This window comes from Salvelinus fontinalis, chromosome 21 (genome assembly GCF_029448725.1).
Source record: "Salvelinus fontinalis isolate EN_2023a chromosome 21, ASM2944872v1, whole genome shotgun sequence".
Classification (NCBI taxonomy): domain Eukaryota; kingdom Metazoa; phylum Chordata; class Actinopteri; order Salmoniformes; family Salmonidae; genus Salvelinus; species Salvelinus fontinalis.
In genome coordinates, this window is record NC_074685.1 from 24,931,387 (window position 1) to 24,946,530 (window position 15,144).

The window sequence follows — 15,144 nt, forward strand, 5'->3', positions numbered from 1 at the left end:
GGTGATCCTAACTGACCTAAGACAGGGAATTTTTATTAGGATGAAATGTCAGGAATTTAAATGTATTTGGCTAAGGTGTATGTAAACTTCCGACTTCAACTGTAGACAATGGAGGGCTTTACGTACGTTCAAACTTCTCACAGGAACTGGATAAAGATCCAATATAAAGAAAAAGGGGGAATGTCCACTCACCATTATACTGCTTGCAAATATAATGTTTTACAAACATCATGGAACCGTCTTACAGATCATATTTTCCCTTCTCCAGAAATAACAGACAAAATGTAATTGCATTCGAGCCATGTACGTTCTTACGATAAACCCATGGATGGTCAATCTTTTTAAAACATTGGGTTTTTTAATCAAATTAAATGAAAAACAGTTACAGTTTTTTAAACTAACAACAATATTTCTAAATAGGATCGGGTTAGAAGCATGATATCATAAATCACTTCTCGTTCCATGGTCTAAATGTCTTTATACATAACATTCGCACATCTATACAAAATACTAGGCTCCTGTCAATTGTGTTGTTGCCTATATGCGAGGCAGATTCTCAAAATAATCTGATGTTTATACGGCATTATAAGAGGACTGTAGTTTATATTTAATTATAGTTTGGATGAGCAGGACTTTGGTAATCAGATGAAGGGCACTGTTTGAACATGGGAATGGATAGCTTGCTTGAACAAGCGAAATGCAGTTATGTGAATTGTGAATAATGAAAAAGCATGAGGGCAAAAACCTCCATGGGCACTGTGTGTCATGGATGGTTAGGCTGCGCTTCCGCTCTGAAAATCCATGTCATTTTGTGAGTCTTAAAATATCCTATTAGTGCTGCATGAAATTGTCCTTAAAAGCAAGTTCAAAATGGACACACCTCAAATATAGCCACCCCTCCCACCTCAGCGCATGCAAGATGATTTTGACAGGTAAATTGACGAATCTGGCGTTAGGCTGGGAAAATGCCAGTGTGACAGTTTTTACATGACAAAGTTGCAAATTAACGTGCGTTGGAAAATTGTGCCTCCATAGCGGCAGCCGAACATAGCCCTATATGAAAACTGTGCAGTTTCATGTTGGGCACAGATACTGAGCATTGTCTAAAAAACAAACAACACAAAAGCATCACTTTCACAATGCAAAAACAATCATATATCTGCAGTGCAGGTTGGGTTGGATTCCAGCCCTTTATATGAGGAAAACAAGGACCCACAGGACCAGCATGACGTTGACACCAGGACTTGAAAGGCCTCCACTCCACAGGTCATCTCCTGCCTGCGGGATGTGGAGGGAGCACTAGTTGGCGAGTGGTGGAATAAGGCTGGTAGGGTGTACTGTAAATCCCAGTGATTTGGGTTAGGGGAGGTGGTGGTGGAGGAGGAGCTGTGTGGCTGCAGGCTGGAGGCTGGGAGGAGGATTAGCCACTGTAAGCTGCACACTAAGTTTACTGATCTGTCTTCTCTTCCTGAGCCCTCCAGCCTGGCAGGCGACGTGTCAGAGGGACTTAAGCAGTCCAGTGTGGGACAGCTGCGCAGGTTATGTGTGTGTGTTTGTGTGTGTGTGTGTGTGTGTGTGTGTGTGTGTGTGTGTGTGTGTGTGTGTGTGTGTGTGTGTGGTGCATCAGCCGCAGACACTCACACACAACTGCAACGCACCACCCACCCACAGCCTCCTCACCACTCTCTCACGAATGTCTCTTCCCTCGTCCCCCCCATCCTTCTTCGCTGACATCCACCTAATGGTCCCAAAGCTGGCTTTACTCATCATCACACGCACCAAAACAAAAAACCTTTCTCTCTCTCCACCAACTGTGTGTCTGTGTTGCTGCATGCCAAGAGAGCCTTCTCCGGCTATACAGACTATGTCAACAGCAATAAATTGCACATCTTTTCCAAACAGAGCAATTTCTCTGCCATCTGCTCCGCGACGTAAATCAGGTCTGTGGATGCAAACCTACAACGGCAGCCAAAGTCTAATCCCCATGTCCCTCCTGGCTTCTAAATCATCCTGAGATATGAATGGCTCTGTATATTATCTAGAAAATATGAATATGTGCTAAATGCTACACTAACGCCTGCGGTGTGGTCTCAGTATAAACCAGCAGTTTCTAATTAATCAATTGTGAATATTGTGTTCTTAGCAAATGGTCCGACTTCAAATGGTGTATTTTGTATGTAAATTGGATTGTGTTCTGAGAGTGGGGGCTAGTGATTATGTCCAGACTATTATTGTGGGACTGGATTAAGCAAACAAGAAGTCTGGATGTGCTACACATTGATCATCTTTTGAACTAATATTTTGAAGAACAATATTTTTTTTATGTTCTCCGTTACCTACTAATGTAGGTGAATACAGGTTACCATACCAGGTGAAATTAAGGTAAAAAAGTTTTAAAAATTAATTAACAATGACATTCTGAAGGTACACCTCAATAACAATCCATAGATTGTAGAATAGAATACAGAGATCTTTCTCTTAATAAACAAAGACTCACAGGGATCCATCATAGCTTAGAAATATGTTTTGTGTCATTTTGTTTTTCTTCAGATTCAATATAGTAAAACTATGATTATTTAAAAGCCCAAATAAAGATTTATGAATTTTAATAAAATTGCATGCAAGGGCAGTCATTTACTCTGTCACTTTCATAACCACTTTCATTACTATTTTCATACAAAAACCGAACCTGCAAAATACAATACATTGCACCCCCATTTTAAATATGCATAAATATATTTATTGATTATTGCATTACAATACTGAAAGTATTATAACAAATATTGACATGTCAAACTCAACAGGGTCAAATGTCAAAGATATCCAGCTGCCCCTCACCCCCTATCTACACACACACACACACACACACACACACACACACACACACACACACACACACACACACACACACACACACACACACACACACACACACACACACACACACACACACACACACACACACACACACTTTGACCATGTGAACTGCCAAGCAGGTTGTTGAATGAATACAGAAATAGATCCAGGCTGTAATTCCTGACGATATAGACATCCCCAATATAATTGACATGCTAGGATATCCAGGATAGCTTGGGCTCAAGCCCCCCCTTCCTGTCACATCATAGCCCCAACATCCACACAGACACACCCCTGCTCCCCCCAGGCCCTCTCCCTGCTAATCCAGCCGCCATACAGATGTTACCACATCAGCTTCTAATCTAGCCAAGCCCCCTTATGCCAGGGATTAACACCAGGCCCAATCTGGTTGATCCAAGGGGACAGAAATGGAGAGAGGAGTCAGAGAGGAGAGAGGGGTTGAGTCTCTGTACCCGTTCGCCCCAAACCAAGGCTGTTCTTGTCCAAAAAAAACAAAGAAAAGATAGATTTTCTTTTAACATCTTGACATCTATCTTGTTTTCTACTCAAATGAAACGTGGGTCGAAAATAAAGCAAGTAGGCCTACAATGTATTATTTCTCATTAATCAATTACACGGGATATTTGCAGGGAAAAGGAATTAATTCAATCATGAATAATGTATTTACCCCTAAACACATATTACTTATTGCATAACTTGTTTGGTGCTATAACACTGTTCTGAAAATTGCCAAAATTTGAATTTGATCACACATGAAAACAATTTCACATAGTGTACATTTTTCATTTAAGCTACACAGCTCCATTATATGCTAAAAAAAAACATGCAGCATTTAAAAAGATTGGCTGATATAATAGCAATGAATAACATCTGGAGATGAGAACAGAGAGTCTTATTTCCAGTAGTGCCATGCAGGTTTTAATGACAACAGATGGTGTTGTGAGTGATTGAGTGAGTGATTGAGTGAGAGAGAGAATGAGAGAGTGAGAGTGTAATAATTGGTGAGGGACAGGCATGCTGGATTTAGGACTCAGTGCTCTATAATATCAAGATATTCCTGATTGTGTCCCCAAAAAATCCAATATGTCATGGGGTAGGCAGAGCTACACACGGAAGAGCAATTCAAATTCCTGCAACAACAAAAAAAGATCAGTATGTTTTTAACCTATTCCCAGCTCCTAATTCCATGGACAACCACCAGCCAAGATTGTGGGATAGTAGAGGAAAGGAGGCAACATTAAATCTTTCAAAGGGAAATTATGTTTTTTTTGTTTAAAAAAATTGTAAATTCATTTGTTTTTTTGCCCAACTAATTGTTCCCCACACACACACACACATACACAACCACTCTGCAAAGCCCTCACGATGGATTTATTAACTACAAAACGGTAAGACGTGTTTTTTATTCTGGTGCCACTCTGCACACACAAGCTTGTTAGCTAGCTAGCTCAAAGGACATTCAAAGTTCCTCCATAGAAGCCACTCCTCCAAGGTATAATTAATTATGTGGACCTAATTCAGAAAATGCATGTCATAACAAGATGCCCAGTGCTTCAAGCCTCATCTCCAACCTTCTTTTGCTCTCTACCCAAATACAACATTTCAGTCACATCTTGCGCCATAGGCTATACCTGTCTGTCAATCACACATGTGAACAACTATACTGACCAAAAATATAAATGCAACATCTAATGTGTTGGTCCAATGTCTCATGAGCTGAAATAAAAGATCCCAGAAATGTTCCATATGCACAAAAAGCTTATTTCTCAAAAATGTTTGTTTACAACCATGTTAGTGAGAATTTCTCCGTTGCCAAGATAATCCATCAACCTGACAGGAGTAGCATGTCAAGAAGCTGATTTACACGGCATGATCATTACACAGGTGCACTTTGTGCTGGAGACAAAAGGCTACTCTAAAATGTGCAGTTTTGTCACATAACACAATGCCACAGATGTCTTAAGTTGTGAGGGAGCGTGCAATTGGCATGCTGACTGCAGGAATGTCCACCAGAGCTATTGCCAGAGAATTTAATGTTCATATTTCTACCATAAGCCGCCTCAATTCTCATTTTAGAGAATTTGTCGGTACGTCCAACCGGCCTCACAACCGCAGACCACATGTAACCAAGTCAACCAAGGACCTCCACATCTGGCGGGATCTACTGAGACCAGCCACCCGGACAGCTGATGAAACTGTGGGTTTGTACAACCAAAGAATCTTTGCACAAACTGTCAGAAACCATCACAAGGAAGCTCATCTGCATGCTCGATTTCCTCACCATTGACCTGACTGCAGTTTGTCGTCATAACCAACTTCAGTGGGCAAATGCTCACCTTCGATGGCCACTAGCATGCTGGAGAATTGTGCTCTTCACGGATGAATCCCGGTTTCAACTGTACCGGGTAGATGGCGTCATGTGGGCGAGAGATTTGCTGATGTCAATATTGTGAACAGAGCACCCCATAGTGGCAGTGGGATTATGGTATGGGCAGGCATAAGCTACGGATAACAAACACAATTGCATTTTATCGATGTCAATTTGAATGCACAATGATACCGTGACGAGATCCTGAGGCCCATTGTCATGCCATTCATCCACCGCCATCACCTCATGTTTCAGCATGATAATGCACAGCCCCATTTCACAAGGATCTGTACACAATTCCTGGAAGCTGAAAATGTCCCAGTTCTTCCACGGCCTACATACTGACCAGACGTCACCCATTGAGCATGTTTGGGATGCTCTGGATCGACATGTACAATAGCATGTTCCAGTTCCCTCCAATATCCAGCAACTTCGCACAGCCATGGAAGAGCAGTGGGACAACATTCCACAGGCCACAATCAACAGCCTGAACAACTCTATGCGAAGAAGATGTGTCACACTGCATGAGACAAATGGTGGTCACACCAGATACTGACTGGTTTTCTGATCCACGCCCCTACCTTTTTTTTAAGGTATCTGTGACCAACAGATACATATTTTTATTCCCAGTCATGTGAAATCCATAGATTAGGGCCTAAAGATTTTATTTATTTAAATTGGCTGATTTGCTTATATGAACTGTAACTCAGTAAAATGTTAGAAATTGTTTTTATTTTTGTGTAGTGTAGCTTGTTCTATCCACACTGATTTGTGAAGTCATTGAATGAGCTAAATGGAAAAAAATGGCTGATTTCACAGGTTCAAAAAGGAACAGAAAGGAACGATATAAACCAGTACTTTTTTTTTAGTTCGAACTGGTCAGAACTTTATTTTCTAAACAAATAGTGATTCTGTTTAGAAAAAAATATTTCAGTTCCAACCCCTGAGACACACACTCTCTTCACATCTTTACACTATAACAAACTAACAAAGCAAACTCAACACAAAACTCAAAACAATTTGACAAAAACTGAAAACACAAATACAAATTCCACTTAAGACCACACCCAGGTTTCTAAGGAGACAGCCAATACACCTATACACAGAACAGTAGATGGCCTCATGGTTCTTTAGAGGGAGATGCATCTAGAGGGAGCAACTAGCTCATAGCACCACATCCCCAAACACACTTTTAATTAAACTTCCTCTAATTAAAGTCTCTCTTCTAATTAGGCCATCCTAATTGATTTAATTTGTCTTTCCTCAACTATTGGCTTTGACCTCTACTTAGTTAATTAATTAATTGATTTACCCCAAGTGTATTTGGGCTTTCTAAGAGGATTCTGACATCTTAACCCTTTAATCTTATGCATGTGGTCACTCTGGGGCTGGACAGCGATGTATTGGGAAATTCCGCTGGGATTTTGCTGCAGATTTAGGCCAACAGTGCTCAACGTACAAGGCCATATTCTCAGGCCTTTCACACAACTGCAAACTTCGCATCAGGAAAGGTAAAGATATCAGCAATATAAATATAAACGTATTTGTATGTGATTCGGGGTTGAAATCGGAGTGTTGTGAATGTGAACAACTTCAATCCCAAAGAAAACGCATACAGTATGTGTAGGCCTATAACTTTGGAAAGAGGCAGTAGCCAGCAGAGAACAGGGAACAAAATGTGACACTCTAATAATTCGATAATTAATGTCTAGGATCAGAACACCTCCGTATGAGGAGCTTGGGATACCCAAATCACCAACACTGGTTTATGGAAGATCAGTGGACAGAAAACCTGGACAAATAGCTCTCTCTAGTGGTGAAAGTACACACAGACAGGGTGTTATTTCTCTTTTTCCAGGTGTGTGCTCCTCCTATGGGGAAAAGAGCAGAAAATCAACAACCCATACTGCACAATACACAACCCACGATGTAGTTGTATCACACAAGGCCTTAGAATGAACATGTTAAGGGCATTCAGGCAGGCTAAACTGGTATACTGTAGGTACAGCTACAGGGCAATGTCAGACTAAGCAAATGCAGCAGGCCTTCAGGCTATAAAGTTTGTAGGTGGTGTATGGGGGTGAACTATTCCATTACTCTATCTATACTCTCCACATAAGATTATCTTCATAGAATGTGTACATGCCAACATGTGACCACAACACTTGCTAAATTATCTGTATGAACCTAGTTGGCCATAGCTTTTCGATGAGACAATGCCTAGCTGTTAGGACTATAAATGTCCAGACCCAATGTTGCTTACATATAGTTTCAGTAGAAGAGCAGTCACATTGATTTTACAGCATGCCTTTGTCGCTCTCTTAGGCCTAAATCTGGGGTGTATTCGTTTAGATCAAGACCATAGCAAATAGTTGCAAACATTTGTTTTTATTGGACAAATTCAGGTAGATCCCTCCCCGTTTCGTTCTGTTGGCTTCCATTTGGTTTGTTTGGTTCTTAGTGAATACACCCCTGATGCATCAGATAAAAGTAGCCTACTAGAAATGTAGACCTAAAAAATAGTTGTTCTCTTCTTTACTTTCATACTTTGTGGAGAAACCCACAGCTGTCCAAATTATCGGTAGCTGTAGCAACGGGTTAGCGCCTGCGGCATTGTTTATTTTGCTTATTTGTAGAAGTTTAGTTCATTAAACAGTTAGCAACTCTTGATATTTATTCCTGTTTGTAATACATTCATTTATTTTTTCTAACATTAGGCTACCATTAACTTGTCATCTAAGTTTTTCTCTCCAGGACAGAGTGGTGATTGGTGAATAAAGGGAACTGTTGGGGTACTCAGGCGTAGGGGCGCAGCTAATTTAGCATATTTCTTCTGCGCAGCTGCTACTCTGTCCTTGGAGACGGAATGGTATTTTTGGGGTATCTGTACTTTAGTTTACTATTTATATTTTTGACAATTTTTACTTTTACTCCACTACATTCTGAAATAAAATAATGTACTTTTTACTCCATACATTTTCGCTGACACACAGAAGTACTCCTTACATTACATTTCCTTACAAATAATCCCTACATTTAGCAGGACAGGAAAATGGTCCAATTCACACACTTATCAAGAGAACATCCCTGTTTATCCCTACTGCCTCTGATCTGGCAGACTCAGTAAACACAAATGCTTAGTTTGTAAATTATTGTGTTGGAGTGTGCCCTTGGCTATCCGTAAAAAAAATTGGTCGGATTTATTGAATATAAGAAATGTGAAATTATTTATACTTTTACTTTTGATACTTAAGCATATTTGAAACCAAATACTTTTACACTTTTACTCAAGTAGTATTTTACTTCAGTCATTTTCTATTAAGGTATCTTTATTTTTATTCAAGTATAACAATTAGGTACTTTTTCCACCACTGCTTTGGTAACTTCCAGGTATCGGCAGGGATACTTAAGCAACTATCTGGCATGGACACAGATTCATTGTGGCAGAAGTAGACGAGAAGTGGAGAGGGAAGATGGCAGAAAACGGATGTTCTGTTTGAAACTGATTGTGGGTCGGTTGAAGATGAGAGTACAGAGAGTGAGAATGAGCCAGCTACAGTCATGAAAAAGAAAGGAAACAAAATAAGTAAAGTTGTGATGAAACTAAGAAATCCCTAGATTAGATTATAGTCGGAGTAAGGGTTTTGGATCAATGTTACCCGTGGGTTCCATTTGAAGTCACGAGGAGTGAGGTGGCGTCAGTGAGAGTCACAAGAGCTGGTCATATTCAGATCTTTTGATGTGTCTGCGGAACAGAAGAAGCATTTTTTTATGTATATTTAATTTTACCTTTATTTAACTAGGCAAGTCAGTTAAGAACAAATTCTTATTTACAATGACGACCTACCCTGGCCAAACCCTAACACGGACGACGCTGGGCCAATTGTGCGCCGCCCTATGGGACTCCCAATCACGGCCAGTTGTGATACAGCCTGGAATCAAACCAGGGTCTATAGTGACGCCTCTAGCGCTGAGATGCAGTGCCTTAGACCACTACGCCACTCGGGAGCCCAATAATATTTGATGTAATGTTGTGTATGGATTTCCGAAGCAGGGTGCCTGTCAAGAGGGTTATTTCTGGGGTTGCGCATGATGTGGATGCAGATTATATACCTGACGAAGTAGGTGAAGTGATTGGTGCAAGTCAACCGACCTGTATGGTGGATTGAGTAAGGAAATCCACTTCATCCATATTGTTGTTTTTTGACGAGTCTCTCCTTTCTCATTTAAAGCTAGGCTTTATGAGACACTGTAAGAGCTTTTGTGCACAAGCCCCTCCAGTGTTATAAATGCAAAGGATTTGGGCATGTATCAAGTGTATGCAGACAGGAAGAATATTGTATGCCAGCTGAAGTTATATGCTGCAACTGTGGTGGCGAACATGCACCTGAGCACCTGGATTGCCCTGTTAGGATGAAGAAGGCCGAGGTAGCAAAAATAAGGGATGTCCAGCGTGTCTCCTACCTGGAGGCGGTGAGAAGAGTGGAAGGAGCGAGTGGCGTTGAAGACGCAATGGTAAATAAGACTGCACCAGGGAATGTTGCTCGGCAATCAAGGGAACCTGATATGTGAAAAATATGGACTTTGTAGCATGAATTGCAATGATCATAAACTGCACAGCACAAACAAAGAAGAAATCTGAGAAAATGTTAATTATTGTGAGTGCAGCAGAACGCTTTTTGGGACTCAGTGAGTTTACAGCCAAGGCATTGCAAGAAATCCTATCAAAGGATGTTCTGGCATCACAGGCCCCTGAGCCTGTGTAGGGATGTGACTTACATTGGAATGTGACTGAAGGAGTGGGATTCATTTTTTTACATGTCTATTTTTGTCTTTTGTATTATGTTGGTCTTTCCCCCTTTTTTCCTACAATGGATATTTTTTTCTATAGTTTACCCCCGTACAGTAGGTGTTGGCATGCACCTCTAACAGATTGACAGACAGGTTAACACTTTTTGGATTGGCTAGCTAGCTAGCTGGCTAATGTTTTTGTTTGAAAAATGAATCTGGACACAGTACCAGCTTTTTTGTTTCACCTGTCTGCCAATTCCTAATCTCCTAAGAACATAATTTGAGGAGTTGCCGGACGCGTGAGAGGAATGGGAGAGAGAGGAATACAGCAGTGCTGAGACAGAGTGTTCCTAGTGAAGATGACAAACTCAAGCAATGACCCTCTCTATCTTCTGAGGATGCAGCTTTAAAAGATTTGGCATCTATTGGTTGACCTGTCATGATATATTGCTTGTTTGTTAGTTTTTTTGCCCTTGAAACGCTTTGAGATTCTATGAAAAACACTATCGAAATGTTAGAAATTATTATTAACGCTTTCTTGCGGACCGCCATAATACCATAGAAGAAGACAGATTCAGAATCTGATTATTGTTGAAGTAGTTTGACTACAGAGCCAACAGGCCAGTGTTCCCCTGTGTTCATAACCAAGTGAGAAGGTGGTATTTACCACATACGGCTGGGAAAAATCCACTTGAACGCCCCTCGAACTAGTGGGCAATTTGTCTATCATCCCTGAGCTCAGATTTCTTCCACATGCTGACCTCTTACGTCACCTACTAAAGGATAACAGTATTTTCGTCAGTTAAATGCAACAACAAAACAGTATCTATAAAAAGCTATTTATTAATATGGTTTTTGAAACCTATAATTTGTTTGCGAGCATGATAGCTGTACTTTTAGTTTATGGCTGATGCAGCTTGTTTGCCATTAACCAATCAGCATTTCTGAACAAGTTCAAAGCATGTGAATGTGTCCAAGTGAATGCAGGCTTATTGTAGGCCTACTGCAAGGTTATAATTGTCATTATTTAAACCAGCCGTTTACTTAGATTTTCTTTTTGTGCAAATACTTTATTCATTTACTAAAGTTCCAGCAAGACTTTTGCCTTTTTCTCTTTGGAGTCCTACAAGAAAAAAATTAACTAAACTTGGATTCCTGGTGCCGCGACTCCCTCCTTCCACTCCACCACCAATTTAATATATTAAAATATATTATATAAAAGCAGCCGCTTTTATCCAAAGTGACTTACAGTCATGTGTGTACATATGGGTGGTCCCAGGAATTGAACCCACACTATATTGACGTTGCAAGCATTATGCTCTACCAACTGAGCTGGGCTACAGACACCTTCTAGTCGCCAGTGCCATCCATTAGGCCTAGCCTACAAAAAGAAAGTTTACATGGTTTTGTTACTAATAGGTTGCATGACATTGTCACAACGTTGCAAATAAGCTGTGAGAAGGTTCGTTGTGATGTGACCACGTGACAATGTGGTGATAACCTAATATGATTAGTAGAGACCTCCCTACAAAGCAGCTCAGTTGGGCGACAATGGGACATGTAGAGAAATAAAGCATTTTGTTATGGATGGAATAGATGCCTTCCTGTTTTTAATCATCCTCACTAGAGGTCTCAGCAGAAGTCCTTATATCTGTTTTCCCAAATCAGACATCAGATCAGCCACACTCAAATTATTACACTGTTGATTTAATTAGTAAAAGCAATCACAATCTGGAAGCAAGTTAATTGGGAGAATTTATTCAGCCCTGGCGACAGCTTTATGCATGTTTGATCAAGTATTATAAGGTTAGTGTTTCTGATTTTGCATAATATACCTTTAAATCCTGCACAAAGTGATCCGGCGCACCATTAACGACTGTAATAAACTCTTTAAAAACGCTTCTGTTTATGATTTATCTGCAGCTGCCTTGTCTCTCCCCTGGCCGTCTGGCTGGTTGACAAATGGCCAGGATGTAATCATTCGACCACCTCGTAAATCTGCCCAATGAAGGTTGCTTGATCTGCTGGAAAAGTTATAGAGAGGTTAGAGCAAGTTTACCGGGGTGACACGTGCCCCCCTCCAGGACCTAGTGACGTCAGAAGCTGCAATGCTTCCTAAATGTGTCTCAGTGCATTGAAATACTGTATTGTCTTTGAGGATCTTATGGCTATGTAGAACTTATGGTTACTGATCGTAAGCCATAAGTTATTTTTTAGATAAACTTTAAAGTAGGCCATATGTGTCAAATTCATTCCATGGAGGGCCAAGTGTCTGCAGGTTTTAGCTCCTCCATTCTACTTGATTCATGAATTAAGGTCACTAATTAGTAAGAAACTCTTCTCACCTGGTGGTCTAGGTCTTAATTAAAAGGAAAAACCAGCATACACTAGGCCCTACATGGAATGTGTTTGACAGCCTTGAAGTAGGCTATCATTTATGAAACATATTTAGGTATCAATTTGATACATTTTAAGGTTTCAAAACACACTTTCTAGGCCTACATGTTTTAGGAATGACTGCAATGGGCTGGCTATGACCAAACCTAGAGTTTAGGCCTTTTATGTTTGAGTGACACTATCAGTTCGCTGTCTCCCACTATTCCAATGACAGATTGGGGGTAATCTTTGTCTGTGAGGCTATCACGTGAGGTGGCCATGTATTTTACCTCCAATCTCTCAAATACTAATTTCAAAATCATATTACAGTTTGGCTTGATTTCTTTCGTTTTCACACATTCATGAAAATGATTAGCCTGTCAAGTTTAAAACAAATGTAACGTTGGGGAGGTAGCCTGGCGTGCCCATTTCTCACAATAACATGTTTATTCATCACAATGTTTTTTTCCCTGTTCATAATTTACAGTTGTTTGGTGTTGTAGAATTCGTTGCAAATACAGGTTAGAGAACCAAGAACATTTTTAATAGAGACCCACAGTGGAGGTGTCATAATACCCATAAAACATAGCGCTCAAACAGAGAAATGGTTCCAACCGTTTTTACGCCATACGTTTTTTCCCATGGCGGATTTTAGAAACACTTAAAATAAGTGCTGTGTTTCGTGTAGGCTTGCATGCTGACCAGACGACTTGCGTGCGTGCGACCGACCGCGTGTGCCATGACACGCATGTTGATTTTGTTCACCCAGACCAGACGCGATCAGGACATGTAGGTTGAAACATCAAAACAAACTCTGAACCAACTATATTCATTTGGGGACAGGTCGAAAAGCATTAAACATTTATGGCAATTTAGCTTGCTGTTGCTAACTAATTTGTCAATTTAAATAAATGTTCCCAAGTTATTCATTACTACATGTAGCTAGCATTAGATAGTTCATCCAGAGATACTTACCATTGCCTCGATTTGTCAGTCTTGTCCAGATCACCATGGTATTTGCAGTTCTTTATGATAGCCCCATTAGTAGCTAATTAACATTTCATTTTTTGCAGTTAAATATATTGATAAAAGTCACCTTGTCCTAGAGAGATTTACACGGTTATCAAAAGGTCACACCAGGGTAAGCGTACACGAAACACAGAGCATATTTTATGTGTTTCTTAAATTCCCTACGGGAAAAACGATTGGAACCATTTCCTATTTGACTGCTAGGTATTATGACTCATACTGTGGTACTCTATTGGCTACAGTAAAATCCCAAATAATTAGAGCTCTTCTCCTTTAAATTTCAGATTTTGTCTTGAGAAGAATGACAAATATTTTACGACAGGACGTATTCACCGGTTGTCAGAGCAACACTACCGCCGCTGTTGAGTAACATTAGCAAGTATAGCCATTTATATCAATGGAACGATGTATCCGAGGGAATTGCTGCAACTACTCAGTTTGTTACTTTGGTATATATCTTTGTGCAACGAGCTATAACATGTTGACTTGCATCAGTCGTTTCAGAGCGCACCACTACCATTGTGGTGAATAGGAAGACGTTTGAGAAAGTCATGCAGCATCGAATCGATTGCTGAGAATTCAGTGTTCACGACATCTTTCAAGAAAACTCAATGTCCATTTTCTCAACGAACGGTGTGTACAATTTGAGTACATTAGGCCTAGTGACCAAGTCTAGGTTACATCCATAATAGAGGGGTGTGTGTGTGTGTGTGTGTGTGTGTGTGTGTGTGTGTGTGTGTGTGTGTGTGTGTGTGTGTGTGTGTGTGTGTGTGTGTGTGTGTGTGTGTGTGTGTGTGTGTGTGTGTGTGTGTGTGAGAGAGATGGAGAGCTCCTTGTCCATGTATATTTGTAAATATGTTGTTCCCTCTTTACAGAGCCCTGTTGCCTTTTGGATGCATGTAGCAACATACACCAAACAGGCCTAATCAGAGACCTACATTCCATGCCTGTGGTCCCATGCTAAGCGCTAAAAGCCAGCCAATGATGCTAACCTTCACCACCCCTGAAGCAGAGGAAGAGGGCTGTTGCTGGGACTCCCCGCAGAAACCTAGACCTCAATTCACCCACTCATGCCTGTGATCCCTATCCCTCGGCGAGTGCGCAGCTTCCATGGCCCCCACACCACCTGCATGCACTCAGCCTGCGGGCCGGCGCGCACCACCCAGCTTGTGCGCAGCAAGTACAACAACTTTGACCTGTACCTGCGCTCGCGCTGCATGTACGGCTTCCTGCGCTTCCTGCTCTACTTCGGCTGCAGCCTTCTGACCTCCCTCCTCTGGGTGTCGCTGTCTGCTCTCTTCTGCCTGCAGTACGTGAGCGCCCGCGTTTTCCTGCGGCTGCAGTACAAGCTGTCCGTGATCCTGCTGTTGCTAGGACACCGGCGCTTTGACTTTGGGGTGCTCAACAACCTGTTCATCTACAGTATGCAGGTCACAATGTTCCTGGTGGGAGGCCTGGGCTGGTGCTTCTTGGTGTTTGTTGACATGTAGCGTCTGGTGACAACAGACCATGGATCAATGTTTTATGCCAATGTCAGACATCCACCTGAGTGACTCACAGCAGCCATTTTGTACCAAAACACTACACACAGCAGCAGTTGTGCTGAAGGCGTAAGGATGTCCAGGAATAAAAGGTGGACAGATGATATAGTGTAGGGATTCTTGAAAGACCAGACAATCATACTTTTTTTTCACAAACACACA

General features: G+C 41.1%; 1 protein-coding gene across 1 annotated transcript; it reads left to right on the forward strand.

Moving 5' to 3' along the window:
- Positions 1-13,736: 13,736 nt before the first annotated feature.
- On the forward strand, positions 13,737-14,943 carry LOC129818475 (transmembrane protein 250-like). Its single transcript, XM_055874399.1, has 2 exons — positions 13,737-14,074; positions 14,317-14,943. Exon 2 carries the CDS (start codon positions 14,512-14,514, stop codon positions 14,929-14,931), a length of 420 nt encoding a protein of 139 aa, XP_055730374.1. The 5' UTR covers positions 13,737-14,074; positions 14,317-14,511; the 3' UTR covers positions 14,932-14,943.
- Positions 14,944-15,144: the final 201 nt, after the last annotated feature.